The sequence below is a fragment of the Maylandia zebra genome, linkage group LG5 (genome assembly GCF_041146795.1).
Source record: "Maylandia zebra isolate NMK-2024a linkage group LG5, Mzebra_GT3a, whole genome shotgun sequence".
Taxonomy (NCBI): Eukaryota; Metazoa; Chordata; class Actinopteri; order Cichliformes; family Cichlidae; genus Maylandia; species Maylandia zebra.
In genome coordinates, this window is record NC_135171.1 from 21,613,927 (window position 1) to 21,633,024 (window position 19,098).

General features: G+C 39.5%; 2 protein-coding genes across 2 annotated transcripts in view; both read right to left on the reverse strand.

The window, feature by feature from the left end:
• Window positions 1-2,975: 2,975 nt before the first annotated feature.
• Window positions 2,976-5,600, reverse strand: LOC101488081 (PAK4-inhibitor inka2). Its single transcript, XM_004544845.3, has 3 exons — window positions 5,443-5,600; window positions 5,283-5,316; window positions 2,976-4,073 (listed from the first exon to the last, which is right to left on the reverse strand). Exons 2-3 carry the CDS (start codon window positions 5,298-5,300, stop codon window positions 3,093-3,095), a joined length of 999 nt encoding a protein of 332 aa, XP_004544902.1. The 5' UTR covers window positions 5,301-5,316; window positions 5,443-5,600; the 3' UTR covers window positions 2,976-3,092.
• Window positions 5,601-10,512: 4,912 nt separating this feature from the next.
• The window catches only part of LOC101487808 (guanine nucleotide-binding protein G(i) subunit alpha-2), a 61,127-nt gene continuing 52,541 nt past the window's right edge, over window positions 10,513-19,098 (reverse strand). The window contains exons 4-9 of the mRNA XM_004544844.3: window positions 17,940-18,100; window positions 15,356-15,484; window positions 12,961-13,090; window positions 12,640-12,793; window positions 11,609-11,819; window positions 10,513-11,507 (exon numbers count right to left, since the gene is read on the reverse strand). Of these exons, the coding sequence (XP_004544901.1) occupies window positions 11,629-11,819; window positions 12,640-12,793; window positions 12,961-13,090; window positions 15,356-15,484; window positions 17,940-18,100 (765 nt within the window). The 3' untranslated portion in view covers window positions 10,513-11,507; window positions 11,609-11,628. The remainder of the gene's footprint in view (window positions 11,508-11,608; window positions 11,820-12,639; window positions 12,794-12,960; window positions 13,091-15,355; window positions 15,485-17,939; window positions 18,101-19,098) is intronic.

Genomic DNA, 19,098 nt, shown 5'->3' on the forward strand with positions numbered 1-19,098 from the left:
CAGACAGACAGACAGACAGACAGACAGACAGATAGATAGATAGATAGATAGATAGATAGATAGATAGATAGATAGATAGATAGATAGATAGATAGATAGATAGATAGATAGATAGATAGATAGATAGATAGATAGATAGATAGATAGATAGATAGATAGACTTCCTGTCCCAGTCCTGATGAGTTAAGTTAAGACAGTTAAAGTTTTTTCCCCTAAAGGAATCAGTGATGTTGCACTTTCTGTTTCTCTGAAACATGGAATCCAGAAACTGTTGGTAGCCCAAACAGCTCAGTGAGTCAGTCCTTTGGAATTCCTTCAGAATCCAGTGTAAATCATCAACATTAGTTTTATTAATGTCATATATATTACTGTCATCCGATATCCCAGCATTTTGATGCCATGAACACAAGTTTCCTGATCCACTCCAAGGGTAGGTAGTGGTTACCTGGGGGTTTACCCACTGTAAAATGGAAATAAATTGCCAGATTATGCTATTTAATTTTTCTATTTCCAAGTAACACTGATTCACTTGGATCTACATAACTGTCAACAGGAGTTTGATGTACAAGGTAAAAACACCAACTCTCTGTTCTAAACTATCTGAAAAGTAAATTACTAGAAAAATTCTTCTTCAACAGAACTAAAAAGAAAATGAAAGAAATTGTACGTTGCTAGATTTTTCCCTTTGTTGTATTTTCAGAAAACAATAGTCACTGGTGCTACAGGAAACTGAGAAGCCCTACTTGTTCTACGTCTTGTTACTGGACAGCTACTGTTTTCATAATCCTGCCTACGCCCAGGACAAGCACTAAATGGCCAGTAACCTTTCAAAGATTTTACCTGCAATTTGATGGTCAGAAGTTTAATTACTGGCCCTACAGACCAGCCAGCATCAGCAGTAGAAACTTCCACCCCTGAGAGCACAGAAAGACTAAAAGAGCAAACCGTGCTGAAAAACAAAATTGTCTGGTTACAATGTAGATTTTAGCGCTCACATGAGCTTGTGTGTATGGCAACACAAAAAAATTACACGGCTGAGGAGTTTGGCAAATTTTGTCACCTCATCCATCTACTCCTTTTATTTACTAACGTGATAATTACATGATTACATTCGTGAACATGATTTCATGCTGGCACCGAAGCTCCCGGTGAGGACCAGGACTAAAATTCCCAGCTAAACTTTTAATTAGCAGGAAATATGTTTTGTGTCCACTCTGTTAGACTGGGCCACCCTGTAAGCGTGCGATGCTTCAACAGATCTGCCTCAGATCATCTCATGTGCCAAGTTCATGAATGTTGTTTACGACAACTGTTAGTAACAGAGTTGAACTTGCTCTAAGCAGAATGTGGGTGGCAGCCATTCTGTTGAAACTGGAGTCATTTTAAAAGGACCTTCTACTCCTTAAGCAACCTCACCTCTGTGCCCAGTGAACGTGCTCCTCTAAAGCCTTTACGTGCTTTCAGAAGGAGGCAGTGGAATCAGCTGGATGGGTAATGACACATAGTTCTTAGCTACATCGGTAAAGATCGGTAAAGATCCTACACTAATACAGAGAAAACCCCAACATTTAAACGACCCCCTATGAACAAGCCCTTAGCAACAGCGGGAAAGAAAAACTCTCTGTTTAACAGGAAGAAACGTGTGAAAGAATCAGGCTCGGGCAGCCATCTGCTGAAACTGGTTCTGGCCTGTAAATAGCTATAAAAGATGCTCCTGCTTTCACATCTACTGCATGTAGTGGGATATGTTCAGTAGGCAAAATGCCATTGAGGTGATTAATGTGTTGGATTCATTGTTTCTTGTGTCCTTTTCTCTCATTCCCACTGGAAACTAACATGCGCCTTAAATATAATGAGCTCAAGGAAGAACCAGAGAAAAAGAGCACACCCAGACGATTTGCTGAGATTCTCTTCACAAAGACGCTCTGTTTAGCTGCCTTTTAGAAACTATCATGTGAATATTGTAACTGCTTCATGATAAGAGCTCATTTTATCCCCAGTGAGTGCTCTGCAGTAAGCCCTCAGTGACATTCCATCAGGAGACCTTGATAAACAGGCCAAGACAAACAGCGCCCAGTTAGAGCCATCTTTCTCTCCTCTCCTCCCCTGTCCTTGATATCAGGCATGATTGGTGAGTCTGGCTGCAGCAGAGAGCATGGGAAATCCCATTGGGGGAAAATTCTTTATCTTTATATGGTCTGGTGTAGTTTCTCCTCTGAATTGATGAGCAAAGTGAATTTGTAAAGGCAAAGGTGAAGTGATTGTTAGCTTATCTTGGTGCATATGCCACTCAGCATTTTTCTCCCTTTGCTTGGTGAGCACAAGATTAAGTATACCATTAAGTAAAGTGTGTGGATGAGTTGGTACCACCTGTAAGGCTGGACCACAGTAAGAGCAGAGCCCAGGTTAAATGAGGCAGGGAGCTATTAGCGAGACGTTCTTCATAAAGCAAAGAGAATAAATGTGTGCACCATCTGCAGCCAGCTGCTTCGCCTCCTCTCACCTTTTACTGCAGACACATGGGGAATTACCTCATTGGGAACACAGCACTCTGTTGATACAGCCTCTGATTCTGGCCTGTAAATAACTTTGTTGTCCTGGTTAAAGCCTCTCTAATGGATTCAACTTTTTGTTGAGTAAGAACATGAGTCCCATGGTATCTAACAAAGTACTGGAATGACTATAGCTCTGCGCTTCCTACACGCTATCAATTTATCTTTTTTTTTTATTATACCCCAGTTACACTGAACCATCCATCTACAACCACCATCTCATGTGCCCATTTCTAATGAAAATAAATGAAACCACATTCATTTGCTTTATAGGAGAGGACGCTTAAAGCGTCCTTTAACCGACCAGACTGTGGAGATTTATTATCAGTGTAAGGAAACTGAGATAATGATGGCAGAATGTGTTCCAAATGTCTCTGGGAATTTAAAATAACCAATGAAAGGTATACATAAGAGCAGGTAGAGTTTGGGTTTTTATAACTTCTTTATTTTCAGCATATTAAAAATGGGAAACAGTCATATAAAAATAAAGTGACTCTGAGGATTGTTCAGTCTGTAAATGGCTCCACACGAAAATGGATGTCAGATGTAGCTGATAATATTTTTGCAGATTATAGGCTGCCGGCTGCCTGACTTCATGAGAGCTGCAAAGCGGTAGAAGTCCGCATCAAGCTCATTAATGCACGCGTGCGACTGGTGGAAAAACGGAACTTTGGACTGTGCTGCCACAACCGGACAGGACAGACGTTTTGCAGCATTGTCAGTTCTGTTAATCTGAGATTCAGTGGATCTCATCCTCACTTTGTCCTCCACACTCTTAGACAGTCCAACTAGTTTCCTCCTCATATTGACGAAGAAGGCTTTTCCCAGCCTAGGCCTTGAAGTTGGCTTCAGGTTGGTAGGCTCTGGACATTCTGGCAAGTCCATCCAGTTCTGTATGAGATCTGCAAAGCTGTTGTCACCTAAAACCAGAGGTTGGCGGTTGCGCCCTCTGGTCAATAAAGAGTTTGTCCAGTCCTCTGGGTCACTGGCCTCAAATGATGTCCATGTCTCCAGACAAACGTCGGAGGTGGATTTGGGGCGAATACGTCCGCTTGGCAATCTTTGTGTGCGCATGCAGGCTGAAGATGACACCCGCACATTCCTGGTCCTCCTCAGATATACTCCATCATCCTGCCACGAGGCCTCGGAGTAGCCTGAATCAAACTCCAGACTCTTGTGACTGCTGGGAGAGGCCGTGCTCAGCCTGAACCCAAACCGGCTGCTGGAGTCGTCCTCATCCTCTTCCAGAGGACTCGCCAGGCAGCAGGCAGAGTCGTAGGTACTGGCTGTGCTGGCATCAGACATCCGCAGGCGTGCGCGTTGCTCCCGTTGCAAAGCTCGCTGCTGACAAGCGCGTGCCAGTGCCGAGTGTTGGACTAAGGCTGGGAGTTGAGCGCTGATGGGAGCAAGGGGGCGCCTGGCTGCAGGGCAGCTTTTCCAAGGTTGTTTTAAATCTTGCAGTGACCTCATCATATACTGCATCTGCTCCCGTAGGCAGTCACCGGAGTCACTTAGGCAAAGCTGCAAAGAAAAGACAAAGAGTGTTAAGAAGTTGGCAATAAGTCATATGATATGGAGCATGAATAAAGCTAACAAAAGAAGATGACTGATAATCATTAATCCTTTTTAAATGGAGTGCTGGGTAAAGGTAGGAACAGGGACTACTTTTGGGACATGTTCAAACTTGCTTGGAGTACATTTCAGCCTATGAAAGAACATCTTTTCCTATTGTAATCTTTAAGGTCAGCTGACCTGCTGTTCAAAGAGTGCAGTTCTTCAAGAAGCCAATTTCAAAAACAAAGGCTATATGTTTGTCCGTTAATTCACTGAACCACACCAACAACTAGAGTGAACGCCCTAATTTCATTGACTCAGAAATGATTCAACTGACAACCCAGACAAATGTTATTCCAGAGAGAGAAAAAGACGTCCTGCCCAAAGTGAAGCGACCTGCACACAAAAAGGTGATTTCGGCTTAGCTACAGGGGTCCTGTCTCTTTAAGGGTGCAACATGCCTGCATATTAATTTTACCAGGGTAATACTCCTGCTTCCTCTCTGACTCAAGGAGCGGATTGGTCAGAATCAGCCAGTGGACACTGGTGGCTCACTCAAACTTAAACAAGAGGTGATGGAGTAGCAAAAAAGGAAAAGTGGGGTCTCCTTTTTTTAAACCCACTTTAATTCATAATCCTATGAAAGGAGAAGCAGTACAGGAGGAAACCTGACACAGTCCAATACCCGCCACCACAACTGCAAGGTAATTGCAGGATTCTTGTCAATACAGTAACCTCTGAACCTCTATGACCTCTCATCTCCTAGTCTACTGCAGAATTTGACCCTGTTGCAAGACCTTCTGCCCCCATTTTGCTTTTTATCATAACTCTGCAAGCTGCTGCACAAAACGTAAGGAAGTAAGGAACGTGCACAGGAGGATTATCAGCAGGTAGCCTATATGAAGTATCGGACAACATGTTCTATCACGGAAATCAAGCAACGTCCCAGTTGATGAAAACAGTGAATGTCTGGTAAACAGTTAAACTTAACCTTGTTTTTATGTGAGGACAGAATGAACTCTTATCATTGTTAGGGGAAACCAATGCTATGTGCAAAACCCACGATTTAACATGTTCCACGCGTGGAAAGACTGACTCTACTAGCCTATTCAGAATATACTACAATGGTTTCGGGGTTTACACTTTTATAATAAAATTAATATAAAGCAAACTTACCATCTCTTTTCCTTTCATCTGTAAAACTTTATATCTGCAAGAAAGAAAATGATGGAGTGGATTTAATGCAGCGCCCCACAGACATGAAACCCCTCATAACTAATAAATAACACTTCATGAAAGTATATAATAACAAGAGTTTAGGCTACACAGCGCTTACCTTGAACGTGACAGCTTCGTCCCATTAAGAGAAAATTGTCCCGATTCGTTCAAAGCAGTCGCGGGATTTAGTGTCCCCAGTAAGGAGTCAGCCCTTTCGGCTCCAGTCGCTTGATATGCTGAGTGAAAATTTCAGCCCCCTTGGCCTCCTTTTACAGCTCCGCGCTCTGCAGCCAGTTACAACCACTCGTGTCTGAATGAGCCAATCAGGGCGCAGGATGCCCGCAGAGCTCATTTGCAAAACAGCAGGAGAGAAAAAAAGATACTTCTGTAGAATAGCACCCCCACAACTCAATTCAGATTTTTTTAAACATACCCTTCATCATAAAACACCGTTGTCGTGTAATGTTTGAACGCAAAGACCTGGGAAGATTTAACCCAGACCTAGAGATTACTTTAGTGGGCCTGTAGCATTTATAAATGATGTTATGAGATTATGAGAGATATGAAAAGTCTTTCTTTCTATCGCTCCCAGAAATAATAATAATAATTCAGCTTTTACTTCATTTTAATTCACTTATTTTGTTGAAAATGCGATCATAAAATCGCTTTCTGGCTTCAGAAAAACAAACTAAACAAAACTGTAAATAGTAGAAGTTTTAAGAAGCTTCTGGTTTTTTTGTCAGAGCAAACCCCTAACTTATCAGATGGTAAAAAAAAAAAACTTTCTTTCTTTTTGACTGCGACTGACTGACTGCTTCATATCCCCTGTGATGCATTTATACGTAATCAAACACTTTTCACTGTGTTTCCTTTCCTAGCCCCTTTTTCTTTCCCACATGAGTGTTTTAATCCAAACCTTAGCGCTCTTTTTCAGATTACTTCTAATTTTTGTGGTGCTTGTTCAATTGGTGGCTCATTGCACTCTCATCCATTTATTCAGAAGCAAAGTAAGTGCCCGAGTGTAAATGTAACTGCATGCCACCACCACAACAGTCATTTGGCACCCCACCTTCCATTCAAAATAATGCGTATGCAAATCCAATGGGCTAAGGCATGCATTAAGTTGTTGGTCTTTGGGGAATGATCCTGATGGCCCACTGTTCATGTGCAGATTAGTGCTCACAGCAAGCCTCAGAATAACGGAGCCAGTTTACCTGTTCCAGAGTTAGATTTATACGAAAACTTGGCTTTGTGCATGAATCTATCTACCTGTGTTTGTGTGCGTGTGTGGCTCTGAATCTGCCATCCAGAAAAAAGTGAATTGTCCTGACAATCTAATCCTCACAAGACTGTAAATGGTTCATTTTATAGGCTACTATCTGAGTGCAACCTGTAGGTTTTAAAGAACGCCAGGCTTTTAGCAATGGGAATTATTTGTTTCCCCCCAAAATTAGTGACTTCAAAAGACTCCCATTATCAGTGGTTCCCCTTAAGAGTCCTTCTGTGTCCACCACACATCCCATACACTTTACAGGATGAATTAAGTAATTAACTGCACTGTGCTTTAAATGGAACTGTGATTATTTTTCTGCACAGGCAGAGCAATGCTGCTCTCCTAAATACCTAATGGACTGACTTATTGTACAAGCTGATACTTAAGCAAATCTGACTATCCCCAATCAGACCAGAGATGAACTGCTTATTATCTTCATTATAGTCATCCCATTGCCTATGCTCAGTTTTCTCCTGTCATTTCAAATCTCAAATGTTTTAGGATTTATGTTCATTATGGAAGCTGCTTGAGTAACTGAGTCAGGGCACACAAGATAAACTTTTAATTCACTTTTAGGTCCTGCTGGAGGCTTTCCAAATTCTTTTATTTTAAACCTGAGCTACATGCAAGTGCTTAAAGTTGTTGTTCAAAGATCAGGGGGACACTTAATTTAACCAGATGTTGATCTTAGCAGATTAAAACAGAAAGCTATATATAAAAATAATCAAAACATCTGCTAAAATGGCCTAAAGTCATATATAAAACATCACAAACACACAATACAGTTTTTTTTTCAAGCTTTAGGAAATGTGTAGTTTTATTCTTTAAAAAAGGCTAAGACGAACTTCTTGTTTCACTTCTGGGTACAAAATCATTCATTTTATTCTTGTATGGCCTAATATGCACTGTTAAGTTAGCTTTTCTTGGTCTTTATGGGGTGAGGATGATTCATATATACTCTTATTGTGTGTGACATAGAAAAGTCAGAGAGCCAGAAAACAAACTCTAAGATGGCAAGATCAGTCGAGATTTGGTGATGTGCGTGTGTGTGTGCGTGTTCAAATAATTTCCCAGCCATTGTTTCCATCATAAATGTTCAGCCCACAAGTTCACAGTTATTTTGTGGTTCTTTATAATTCCCAAAGAGGAAGGAAATCTCTCTTCCTGCTGCTGGCTGGTTGTAAATCATTGGATCAGAGTGACAACAAAAGATTCAAAATGTAAATGCACCGATCAGTCATTTAACACCTCACCTGCCGTTTACATTTCGTGAATAGATGTCTATGCAAATCTGAATGACGGATTCATCCAGACAGTTGGGGAGCAATCCAACATTAAGTAGCATATGAGCATTTGCAACGGATGAGCACTTAAAATAAAACTGAAATAACTGGTGACTGCACAGAGACTTTGACATCATACCTGATGATTAAAGGACCTACTGTGTGCCTGAGACTTCACCCTGTCTTCAATTAACAGAACCGGAGCGCCCTCTGGAGAAAATACTTTGCAAGGGAAACTGGCTTGAAGAGTACCAAAGGGTCATGCGGATTTTTCTGCATGCAGCTAACAAGCATTTTTACATTACCACCCCTGTCAATAATAGATTCCTTTACTAAACCTACAGCAATGCAAATATGCAATATAGCATTATGAATGTCAGTATTATTATATATGTGCTTTATAGGCCATAAAAAGTCTAACAAGCTTTGTCACAATTTCCTCCTGAAGGATCATTTCAGGAGGAAGTCACAGCTTTGGTAAGACTGTATTATTAGTATGCCACAAGCTAATGTGAACTTTTTGCTGTTTTCTATTCCCACCTTATCACGCTCATCAATAACAATAACAATATCCCAGGCATTTTCATGTCCAGGTAAACTGAACGTTGCCGCTGCCATTTGCTAATCAAAAAATCTGAGTGGTGAAGTGTTTATGCAGTCAGTTTTCAATAAATAGCAGATGCATCTGACTGTGTGGTTTTTAAGACGCAACATATTTCTCTAGACCTGCAAAGTACAATGTAAACCTTTTCTCCAAAACAGTCTCATCTGCTTCTATAGTTTCCCCTGTAGAAGCTACAATCGAAATGTACTATATATGCTATATAGCAAGAACAGCTGCAACGAGACGTTTTCTGTTTCCTGACAGTGTTAAATGCTTTTGGTGGTGATAGTTTTGTTAGAGACTGACCAAAAAAGTTGAATAGTCTGTAAATATTTGTTGATCAGCTATTATCTCTATATGCATGTGTCCACCAGATGGCAGTCTCAGTGTTTTTAAAATTCGTGCATGCCTCTCGCATCAAACAGAAGACATTATTGAAGCAATAAAAAGCTGTATATAGCAGGTCTCTTACTTTCAAATTAAGAAGTCTTCCTCCTGTAAATGAAAAGAAACATCAAGCACAAGCAAAACACTTTTTAACACTTGTGTTTAACCCGTGAACGCCTAGTGTTTTATATGAGACGCGCAGATTTTTGTTTTTGAGACTTCTACGACATCAGCGAGATTTTCCTCCTGAAAAATCTAAATTAATAGAACAATAAATTTTTCAGCTTTTTTTTTTTTTTTTTTAAATAAAGGCAGATGTAGCAAATACGATAAAAATGAAAACTCATGGCAATAAAAATGTAATTAATTTTTAAAACAAATTTGTCAGACTGTTCCATAAACTCCTGGCTTTCTGGCAATTATTTCATGGTTCAGGTTTTAAAGGGCTAATGCAGCACTCCTTTAGTCTTTTTTGGTCTAATATAAGGAGTAGCTTATGCCAAACAGATGCATGTTTACCAACACTGACTGTTGTACACATTACTGTGCAAAAGTACTGTAACCCCTCGTTTCTTTGTATTTTGTTTGGGAAATGGGTGCAGCGATTTTTGTGATTAGAAACCTATAAATACAGTACATCAGTTCATCTTCCAACAAGCTTAAAAATCATTCTTTGGTTTATTTTTCAACACAGCCTGAGCTCTCTTGGTCAAGCTTTCTTGCAATTTCTGTAAGTAGTCTTCAGGAAATGTTTTGCAGGCTACTTGAAGGACATTCAAAGCTATTTTTTAGATGTTGGCTGCTTTTGTTGTTCTTTGTCAAGACGAGCACACACTGGTTCAGAGTAATTGAGGTCCGGGCTCTGAGGAGGCCAATCCATAACCAATAGTTACACATATTTTCTAACCAGGTAATCTTTTACCAGATGTGGGATCACTGTCATGCTGAAAAAAGAAGCCAATCCCAGTACGACACTTTCCAGATGATATTGCACAGTGGGTTAAAATCTGATGGCATTTTCCTCTGTTCATAATTGCGTCACAATTTTGACAAGATCCCCAACACCACTGGCTGTGTAGACACAACACTGGTTGATACCTTGAATTTACTGCTTGAATAATTCATTGGTCGGTGTTAAAAAAAATCCTCTGAAAATTAGTCAGTGACAAAGACTGGAATGAAAAAAACAAACAAACAAAAAACAGCCAAATGTGCAAATGAAAACTTTGAAAGACCTCCAGAAAGCCCCAAAGCCCGGAGAACTATTTAATCAAGCGCACCTAAAAAGAAAAATTACAAATTAGTCACCTTGGAAGCAAAACAAAGGGGGGTGGTTCAAGACTTTTGCACAGTACTGTAGCTGTGTTACAGTTCACTACATTTGCCAGCTTTTGATCAGCTGCTCTAATGCTAAAGTCAGTCATCTGTGGAGAATTTAAGGCCAGGAGCATTCTTTGCTTGATGAACACAAAGATATGTATTACTGGAGTTTAGTTCTTCCTCCGTGGCTGAAACCATCTAATCAAAACCTGCTTAGCCATGATATTAAAAACAACCCTTCGGTTATTTTACTGGTGTAAAACCATCAACCCTTTGTTTGAATCATCTGTACAAATTTACAAAAAAATATAGTATCAAAGCTCTCAGTGAACATTTTATTCAGTTATCACCTGAAACATGAACTGGCAGCAATATTAATGTAACACAACAGACAGGAAACCCCAATATACCGAGTCTGGTGATGTCTACTTTTATTTAAATTAAATCATAAAGGAATTTTTAAAGCATTTTATTATTTACCAAAAACACTAACCTCTTTACGGAATTAGATTTTTGTCTCTCATTAACAATCACAATACTACTCAGAGATTCTAGGCAGCAGAGCACAGTAGGTCAAACAGTTCTGAAAGCATTTCTAAGAAATGGTTGTAAACAGAAGTCAAGGCACAAATATACTGCAACAGACATGGAAATGATACTATAAAAGTGAAAGAATGTTAGGTACACACATACTTTAAATATTGTTTAGAATTGAGCCACAATTTCCCCCCCAGCAGGTGAAGCCATTTTTTCTTTTTTAGCTTTTTAATTTTTTTTCCTATTTTTTTTGTTTTTGTTGGAATGTTACATACTTTGTGTGGATTACAGAGCTAATATTTGCCAAGTTGAGTCATGCAGAATATATACTTTTTGCTATGAATGATGAACTGATGTAAACATTATAACAAAAGCACTTTTTTATGAATCATATTTTATGTCCATGCCTGTGCTTCAGCTCTTAAAAAATAAGCATCATGTGATTAAAAGGTTAATAATTTGCACATTGGAATTTCTAAAAGTAAAATGAATGCATATATATATATATATGCAAAAGAAAACATTTCCCCTCCTCTAGTAATTGAAAATAAAGAAAAACAATAAAATAGATGTTGATTTTTGTGGTCATAGCCCAAAGAGTTAATAACACGAGCAACTGGATCAGCAATTGTTGAAAATCTGCAAGGCTCGTCGGGTTTTCAGTCTCTTAGGTGTCTTTTTAAAAAGCAGATCAAAGCATAAATCGTGGTTGGCCAGTGCAGTCATTCATGATCCGTGTATAATCCCCCATCGCTATGGTCAGAGCGGTTCAAGTAATCCTAACAGAAACACAGAAAACAAACAAAAATATCTCAGTCACTTTGGTTTATGAATCCACATGGCTCTTAGTGACTTCAAGTCCTTTCTTCTTTTGACTCACCTCGACTCTCAGACTGATTTTCAGAAAAGGCCACAGTCCTTCAGGTTGTTCTTGATGATGACATCGGTGACGGCATCAAACACAAACTGCACGTTCTTGGTGTCAGTGGCGCAGGTGAAGTGGGTGTAGATTTCCTTGGTGTCCTTCTTCTTGTTCAGATCCTCAAATTTGGTCTGGATGTAAGTCTGGGCCTCCTCGTACGTGTTGGGGCCTGAGAAAAGTTTCAGGAGAGCTTAATCAGTGTGGAAAAGAAGTCAAATCTTTTTGCTGATAGGCAGAGACAGTTTCACTTGGCACTCATCCAAATCAACTCTTTTCCAGCAATTCCTACAAATCAAGTATTATTATTTCCTTATCCTGCATTGTAGTTGTGCACGTAGTTGCAACTTGCACCTTTATGCATGGGCAGTCTGTTACATTTAAGTCAAAGAAACCCCCGTTTTACTTAAGGACCCCGAGGAATGTTGTTTGCACTTTTCCTTTCTCACATGTAGCAGACGAGAGTTTACTGCCTGCTTCTAAAGAGTTCTCAGGTGAAGGATTTTCCTGATTAGAGCACGCAGCAGGAAGGACACATGGAGTGCATTTGCTTACACTGTACCGATGTGAATCTTTTAAATTTCATATTTTCATTAAAAATGGGGGCACCTTTCTTGTGCCAAAACAGTACGCTCATTTCTGGCTTAGTGGAAAGCAAGTGGGGAGGAGGGGAGTATAATTTGCATCCAGAAGATTTAAAGAAGATTTTGGGAAAGTGTTGTAAAAACACCTTCAGATTTTGTTTTCTAAAAAGTTGCTCATTTCTGACACATGAATTGACTGATAATGCACAAGAAATACAAAGTGGGGCTAGATTTTGTTTCATGATTTCATGAAAAATACAGGTTGGCAAGTGAAAACAAGTCTCAAAACAGGTTTTTCGTGTTTATCATTCTACACAGTTGCAACGTTATCACTGGGCTTGCTATAAAGAATAAACACAATGACAAATGTGTTTATGATTGTGTTTGTACTGAGGCAGTCATACATACCAGTGTACTCAGGGAAGCAGATGGTCAAAGGGCTGTGAGCAATCTTCTCCTGAAACAGGTCCTTCTTGTTGAGGAACAGGATGATGGACGTCTCTGTGAACCACTTGTTGTTGCAGATTGAGTCAAAGAGCTTCATGCTTTCATGCATCCGGTTCTGGGTGGGCCGGGCACAAATGCGGAGATAAAGAGATTATTAGAGAACACTACGAGACCACACAAATGAATTCACTGAAACCTCGGCCCTCCTTCCAGTTCTTTTCATTTTCTTGGGACTGGACTCCAATGTGAAGTTCAGCAACTGTTTTCTAAGTGTTTACTCACCATCTCTTCATCCTCAGCTAGGACCAGATCATAAGCACTCATGGCTACACAGAAGATGATGGCTGTGACTCCCTCAAAGCAGTGGATCCACTTCTTCCTTTCTGACCGCTGGCCTCCAACATCAAACATCCTGTACAAACAAACGCAGTGTAAACATATTCCTATGAGGTGGATGGGACTCAGCAATGAAGGAAACATTTTTAGGTCTCTCGACCTAGTTTCCCACTTCTGCCTCTCTTCAGGCCTCTGCATTTCCCTGCCTCCTGAAGGCATTTCAGCACAGTGCAGCTGGAGGTTTCTCACTCAGATTATGTATAATTTATTCATGAAGATGGAGAGGACTTGGATGCACGAGCGAGGATGCTCATCTCGACTGTGCCAGACTCAATATTCCTTCTTTTCAGCTTCTCAGAAGATATAGTTGACCGTTTGTGACATTTTAAAGCAATACTCATATTATGACAGTATTCTTCCTGCTGAGCAGAATTTGATTCACTACGCAGCACTTTGGCTCTCCCAAAACGGCCAGCTTTGTGCCGACTGAAGCAGGGATCTTTAGAACAGTGACACACTTTACACTGTTTACCCCACCAGTGTGCTCATCCACAGCACTGCTCACATAAGTCATATATATCATACACTCCAGCACGAAAGAGACTGGATTAGGTAAACACGTCTGCATGGATTTGGTTAATGTCCTTTACAAAGGATTACTTTATATATCGAGACACGATGTGACGCCTTCCACATGGGAGCCACACACTGACACGCTTATTTACAGTAAACTGAGTGAAGAGGTGTTGAATATTTTACAAATACTTTCCCCTGTTGTTTGACTACTGTGCGCATCAGATATGAAGTATAATGTGGTTGTGTGTGGTTATAGCAATGGGGGTAACACCACTAGCAATAATCACAAACAAAAACATTTCTGAGAAGCATGGCTAGAAATCAGTGTTCAAATTTCCAAAACAGCAACAGTTTGCATTCCTGCAATTATTCCACTGATGTGTATAATCCTGCAATGGCAACCATTCAGTCACTAAAATCTCACACGTTCCCACAGTTTACTCGCAATCACTGATATCGATCTTTGCTCATCACTGAAGGTTTTCCCCTCTTTTTTTTTTACCCTATGAATCGTAAGTAGAAATGTGACATTACAGTACAGTAATGGATGGCATGAGCTGTTAAATAATACTAATACTAATAATAATGGCCTCAATTGTTCAAATGAGCAACTGCTCTGCAAACTGGAAAATAAATAAATGTTTTCCTTTCTGAGAATTTTATGACTTTCAGTAAAGAAGAAACATTGTGTGCTGCAAAGAAGCCACAACAGTTACAGTGCAAATATAAAAGCATGATTCATAAGCCCATAAACACACTTTCTTGGCTGCTTTGGCAATATTCAAAAAGTTACTAGAAGTAGTGGAGCCCAAACTCTTTGAGGTCATGTATATCATCATATATACATGACCTCATCATTACTTGACTTAAGCCTTTATCAGTGAGGAATCATTCACAGTTACTTCATTTGCATTATAACAACTGAAAAAGCTAAATAATTAAATAGCAGCTGAAAATGGTCCTCGGGAACACAAGATTTTCAGTGTGACATGCATCCAACACTTTATGGACCTCTACACAGAACCTTTCGATGACAACTTGTAGTCAAAGCAGTAAAGCATCATTTTCTGAGAAAGGCGTTTTTATGTGCATATTAATTAAATAGAGCTTAAAGTGACATTATAAAGCCTGGAAGATCAGATTAGACTGCAGTGCTTTTGTTCAGTCATTTTTTGTTCACATTCATAATTTAATGTTATCAATATGTAAGTAAGAATGCTCAGAGCAATCACAAAAATGCAGCACTACCCCTCAGCCTACTAATACACACACACCTATGGTATCAATTTAAAAATCCTGCATTTACAAGATTGTCTTAAAACTTGACCTCGATGTCAAGGTCACCAGGATTCGAACTCGTCCGACCTTCAGCAGCTGCACCCAAGGTATCAATTTCAAACGTCTACATTGCCTCATTTTTTGAGTTATCACATTTGCAAACTTGCATATCCACCTGCCCGCCTGCCCAGCGGTTTGACGACAAACCCCATCATCCGTTTATAGCTGAGGGGTAAAATGTAAAGGTGATGCGTCTCATGCTCTATGATTAACTGTATTATTAGATAAATGTTAAATTCCTGACTCATCAAATCCATGTCTTTTAGTTAGCATGCTTAAACAATTATTCACTTTTGATGTTTAAACAGTTGGGGGGAAAAGCAAAAAAAAGTTACAGGTTACAGCCTAATGTATCTTTTTTAAATTTTGAATTTTGTTTCATAAAATTAGCTTAAAGAGCCGAGAAAAACAGTAAAAGAAGTCTTACTTGAAGTGCAGGTCCTTGAAGGTGAAATGTGTTTCCACAATGCCTGTGGTCTTGACTCGAGTCCGCAGCACATCTTGCTGTGTGGGGATGTAGTCTGGCTTGGCTATCCTCTCCAGGTCATTAAGGTAGCTGATGGAAGGATACAAACACATTGCTATTTATCAACCTTAGAGCATCCTCCTCTAACCTAACAAAGGGTGTTTCATCTTGAGATACTTTGTTGAGGTAAGATGTGAGAGAATGTTCTTTCTGGTTCAAAGCCCCATCTGTTCCTGGAGACAGACGTGAGACATGTCTCATGCTGGCAGTAACAGCACCGGCAGCACATTGCTGTCTAAACACAGACGAATTTATGATCGTATTACATGTGTTGACATCCTGTCAGAGAACACCACAAGACTGCTTGTCCTTTAAGTTTCTATCTACCCAATCGCATTTAAAAATGAACAAACAAAAAAAACAAAAAAAAAAAACAGTCACGAATACTTAAGATGGACTTAATGGGCTTTTCCTAACTTGAATTTTAATTGCAGACAATTAATTTCACTATGGGGATCAATTAATAGCATCTTAAATGTAACACAAAATAGCTCTAAACCAACTGAAAAGTTTTACAAATAATATTTGAAGCTTGCTTTAAAATGCCGCAAACGTCGCAACCTGCGGTTTGTAAAAGCTCAAGTTTTTTCTCATCAAACATTCAGCAATCATAAAATAATGCTGTATGATCAGCAGCTCAAATACAAAATTCTGCTGAGACACTGAGATCTTAGTCTTTAAACAGACACGAGCACAAAGGGACAGTGTCTTTTGTTTATCTCATCTTATCTCATAAACTACACAGAAAGAGCTACAGGGCGAACATATAATCTGTCCATCTTTTAATGCAGTATTCAGCTGCATAAAAAAAAGAGTTACTGTGCAAGTGTTGGAACTTAATTTAATCTCCAACAACACCACAACCCAAGTGTAAATATTTGAGCTTTCATACCACTACTCATTCAGCATGCCTGACAGTGTAATCATAATCCCACTCAGCCCAGAGAGTGGTTTAGGCTGCTTTTGGTGTTCATACATCAGATTTAAGAGTGTTTGGTTTGATCATTGTGTTTATAAATCCTGTATATTCATAGAATTTGGTTCTTAACTGCAGTTGTTTTTTGGAAGGTTGGTGGCTTTATATTGTCACGTTTATTACACAGAAGTTTAAGACACCTGGCACAAGGCTACAGTAGATCTGTAGCCTTGTGCTGGAGCTGTTCTGCTGAGAAAACGATGTACTGACAAAACATCTAAAATACACCAAGCATCTTTTACTCAAAGAGCAAAATATGTGTGATAGACCAATACTGACCCAGCTTATGTATATAGACGTGGATGAGAGAAAGTAATAAACTTAGGGGTAAAGCCTCTTTTTAAAAAAAAAATGAAGACAAAAAGAAGAAGAAGAAGAAGAGCAGATCCAGGGTGTGATAGAAGAGAGGCCTCGGTTAATGTGCGCTGTGCCATTTTCTTTCTCTTTTATCTCCTCCTTTTCTTTCTCTCCCTCTCAGCAGGTGCTCAGATATGGATTATGGTCTTGTGCCAGACTCATCTGGTCCTCAACCTACTCACTCTGCTCTCTATAAAAGCAATGATGAAACACTGTAGTGTCCACTCCCAGAGGTGCTAAATGTGAGGCCGTGTTAGCAGCATGTTTCAGGGTCCCCTCAGCTATAACAAGGGCGGTGAACACGAGACTGAGATGTTATGATTATACAGGCCAACACAAACACAGAACAATATTATTCTCCCTGGATGCTAAATATCACCTGGAAGCACTTAGCACTACACTGAAACCTCACAGCACAATCTGGAGGTGTCATCGATCAAAGTGTCATTATCGAAGGGTTTCTATTTAAACAGAAAGCAGTGCTGTTAATTGCTGCTGAAGCTTGTAGGGATATAGTGGTTAACAATGCTCTCTATTCCCCAAGACTCCCGAGGGTGGACGTGATAACCACCTCGCACCGGTAGCGTCTCGCATTTACCTCATTCTCTTCCCATTATTACACCAGTAGATTAGAGCGATGCAGCCAACAAATGGGGCACTTAACTGATAAGGGTCATTGAGCTAATTAAGACCTGCAGAGAGACTGAGCTCGACTCTGTTGTCCGTATAAGGCAAAGCCACTGATAAAATTAAACACTGATGTCTTCAATATTAATAACCATTACTGTTCCCTGCGCAAGCTTTGTCAGTGTTTGATGTGATGAAGTAGAGAATATAGGACAATATTAAACATAACAAAGAGGAATCTAATAACAAGAAAGGCCAAACTAAAAAAGCAAAACAAATGGAAAGTAAATTAAATAAATTAAAAAATACAAGTAGAACAAAAATAACAAAAGGTTTGGATATTGGGGATTAACCTACTTATAGCAGTAGTTTTAAACGTTAGCTCTAAATCTGGATTAAGGAATGGTTTCATAAATTAATTAAACATGTTTTTTTGTTTTGTTTTTTTTAAACGCCTTACAGTACAAGATACGCCCACGAATGTCTTCTTGTTTTTTTCCACTCCCAGGTTATTAAGGCACTTACTAGGCTGCAGAGTCGTTTAGCTGGTACTCTCGGGCCCGTGTGAAGCAGCTCTGGACACCGCCATCAGCCCACAGTCGTTGGATGATGTTGGACAGGTCCTCTGGCAGGGTGCCCTGCTCTTCTGCCGCTCCTGACAGCGCAAAAAGTTGGCGAGCATCATCCTAGTGCAAAAAAAACAAAACATAACATACACATCAATATATAAAAATGCATTTATTCTTATTTTTCTTCATGAAGAAACAGACTGATAAGTCTAACACTGCAGGACTTTGCTTTCACATAGCTTCCATTGTATTTGTAGTTTGCATGGAAAAATAATCCTGGCTCAGAATACATTTTATAATTACGAGACATAAGATACTAACTTCATTAGTTAGGGCAAAATCAGAAAAAATATTATTACAGTAAAACCATCAATCACTGAACCACAGAATTATTTTTTAAACCAATTGAGAAAATTGAAACTTGTGTTTATTGAAGCGTACAGCCAAGATTCCCTGGGTTACTGATATTCTCATTAAAATCAGTTATTAAATTTGGTAACTGGTTATATGCCACCGCCACAGAAAAAACAAACAAACCTGCTGTTATTCCACATATTCTGTGTGTGCTTATGGTAATTTTGCATTTTAAAGACTGATATCTTGATCGGCATCAATTAAAAATAGCACAAACTACAAACCCTACACACTTCTGGTTTCATAACCAGAGACTTCTTTTTCTTTCCACATTACGTAACTTGAATTTCCTGTAACTGTACGACCTTCAAACAAGTCAATCAACAGGCTCGGGTTAATGATTCTCACGGCTTCATCCAGGCATACCCACAAAGTGATGGTAAAAGTACGTGTATGCTTGTATTCTCTCTCTGTCCTCTGTGTCAGTGTCCTGCAGCTCACCCTTACCCCTCGCAGTCAAGTTTACGGGAGGTAAACAATATTCTGCATTACGAAAACTCAAATCCCTCAGTGATGATTCAAAACAGGTATGTTTTTAGTGAGCTCAGCAACACACAGACATACAAAAGAGTTCTGTGCACTCTAAATCTTGTGAATGCTTCAATGTTAATGTGACTAAGATTAATCTGATTGATAAAAGGAGTATATGTCTGAAAGTGCCGTAACTGATCCTATATCAGTACCTTGCATTCACATTTATT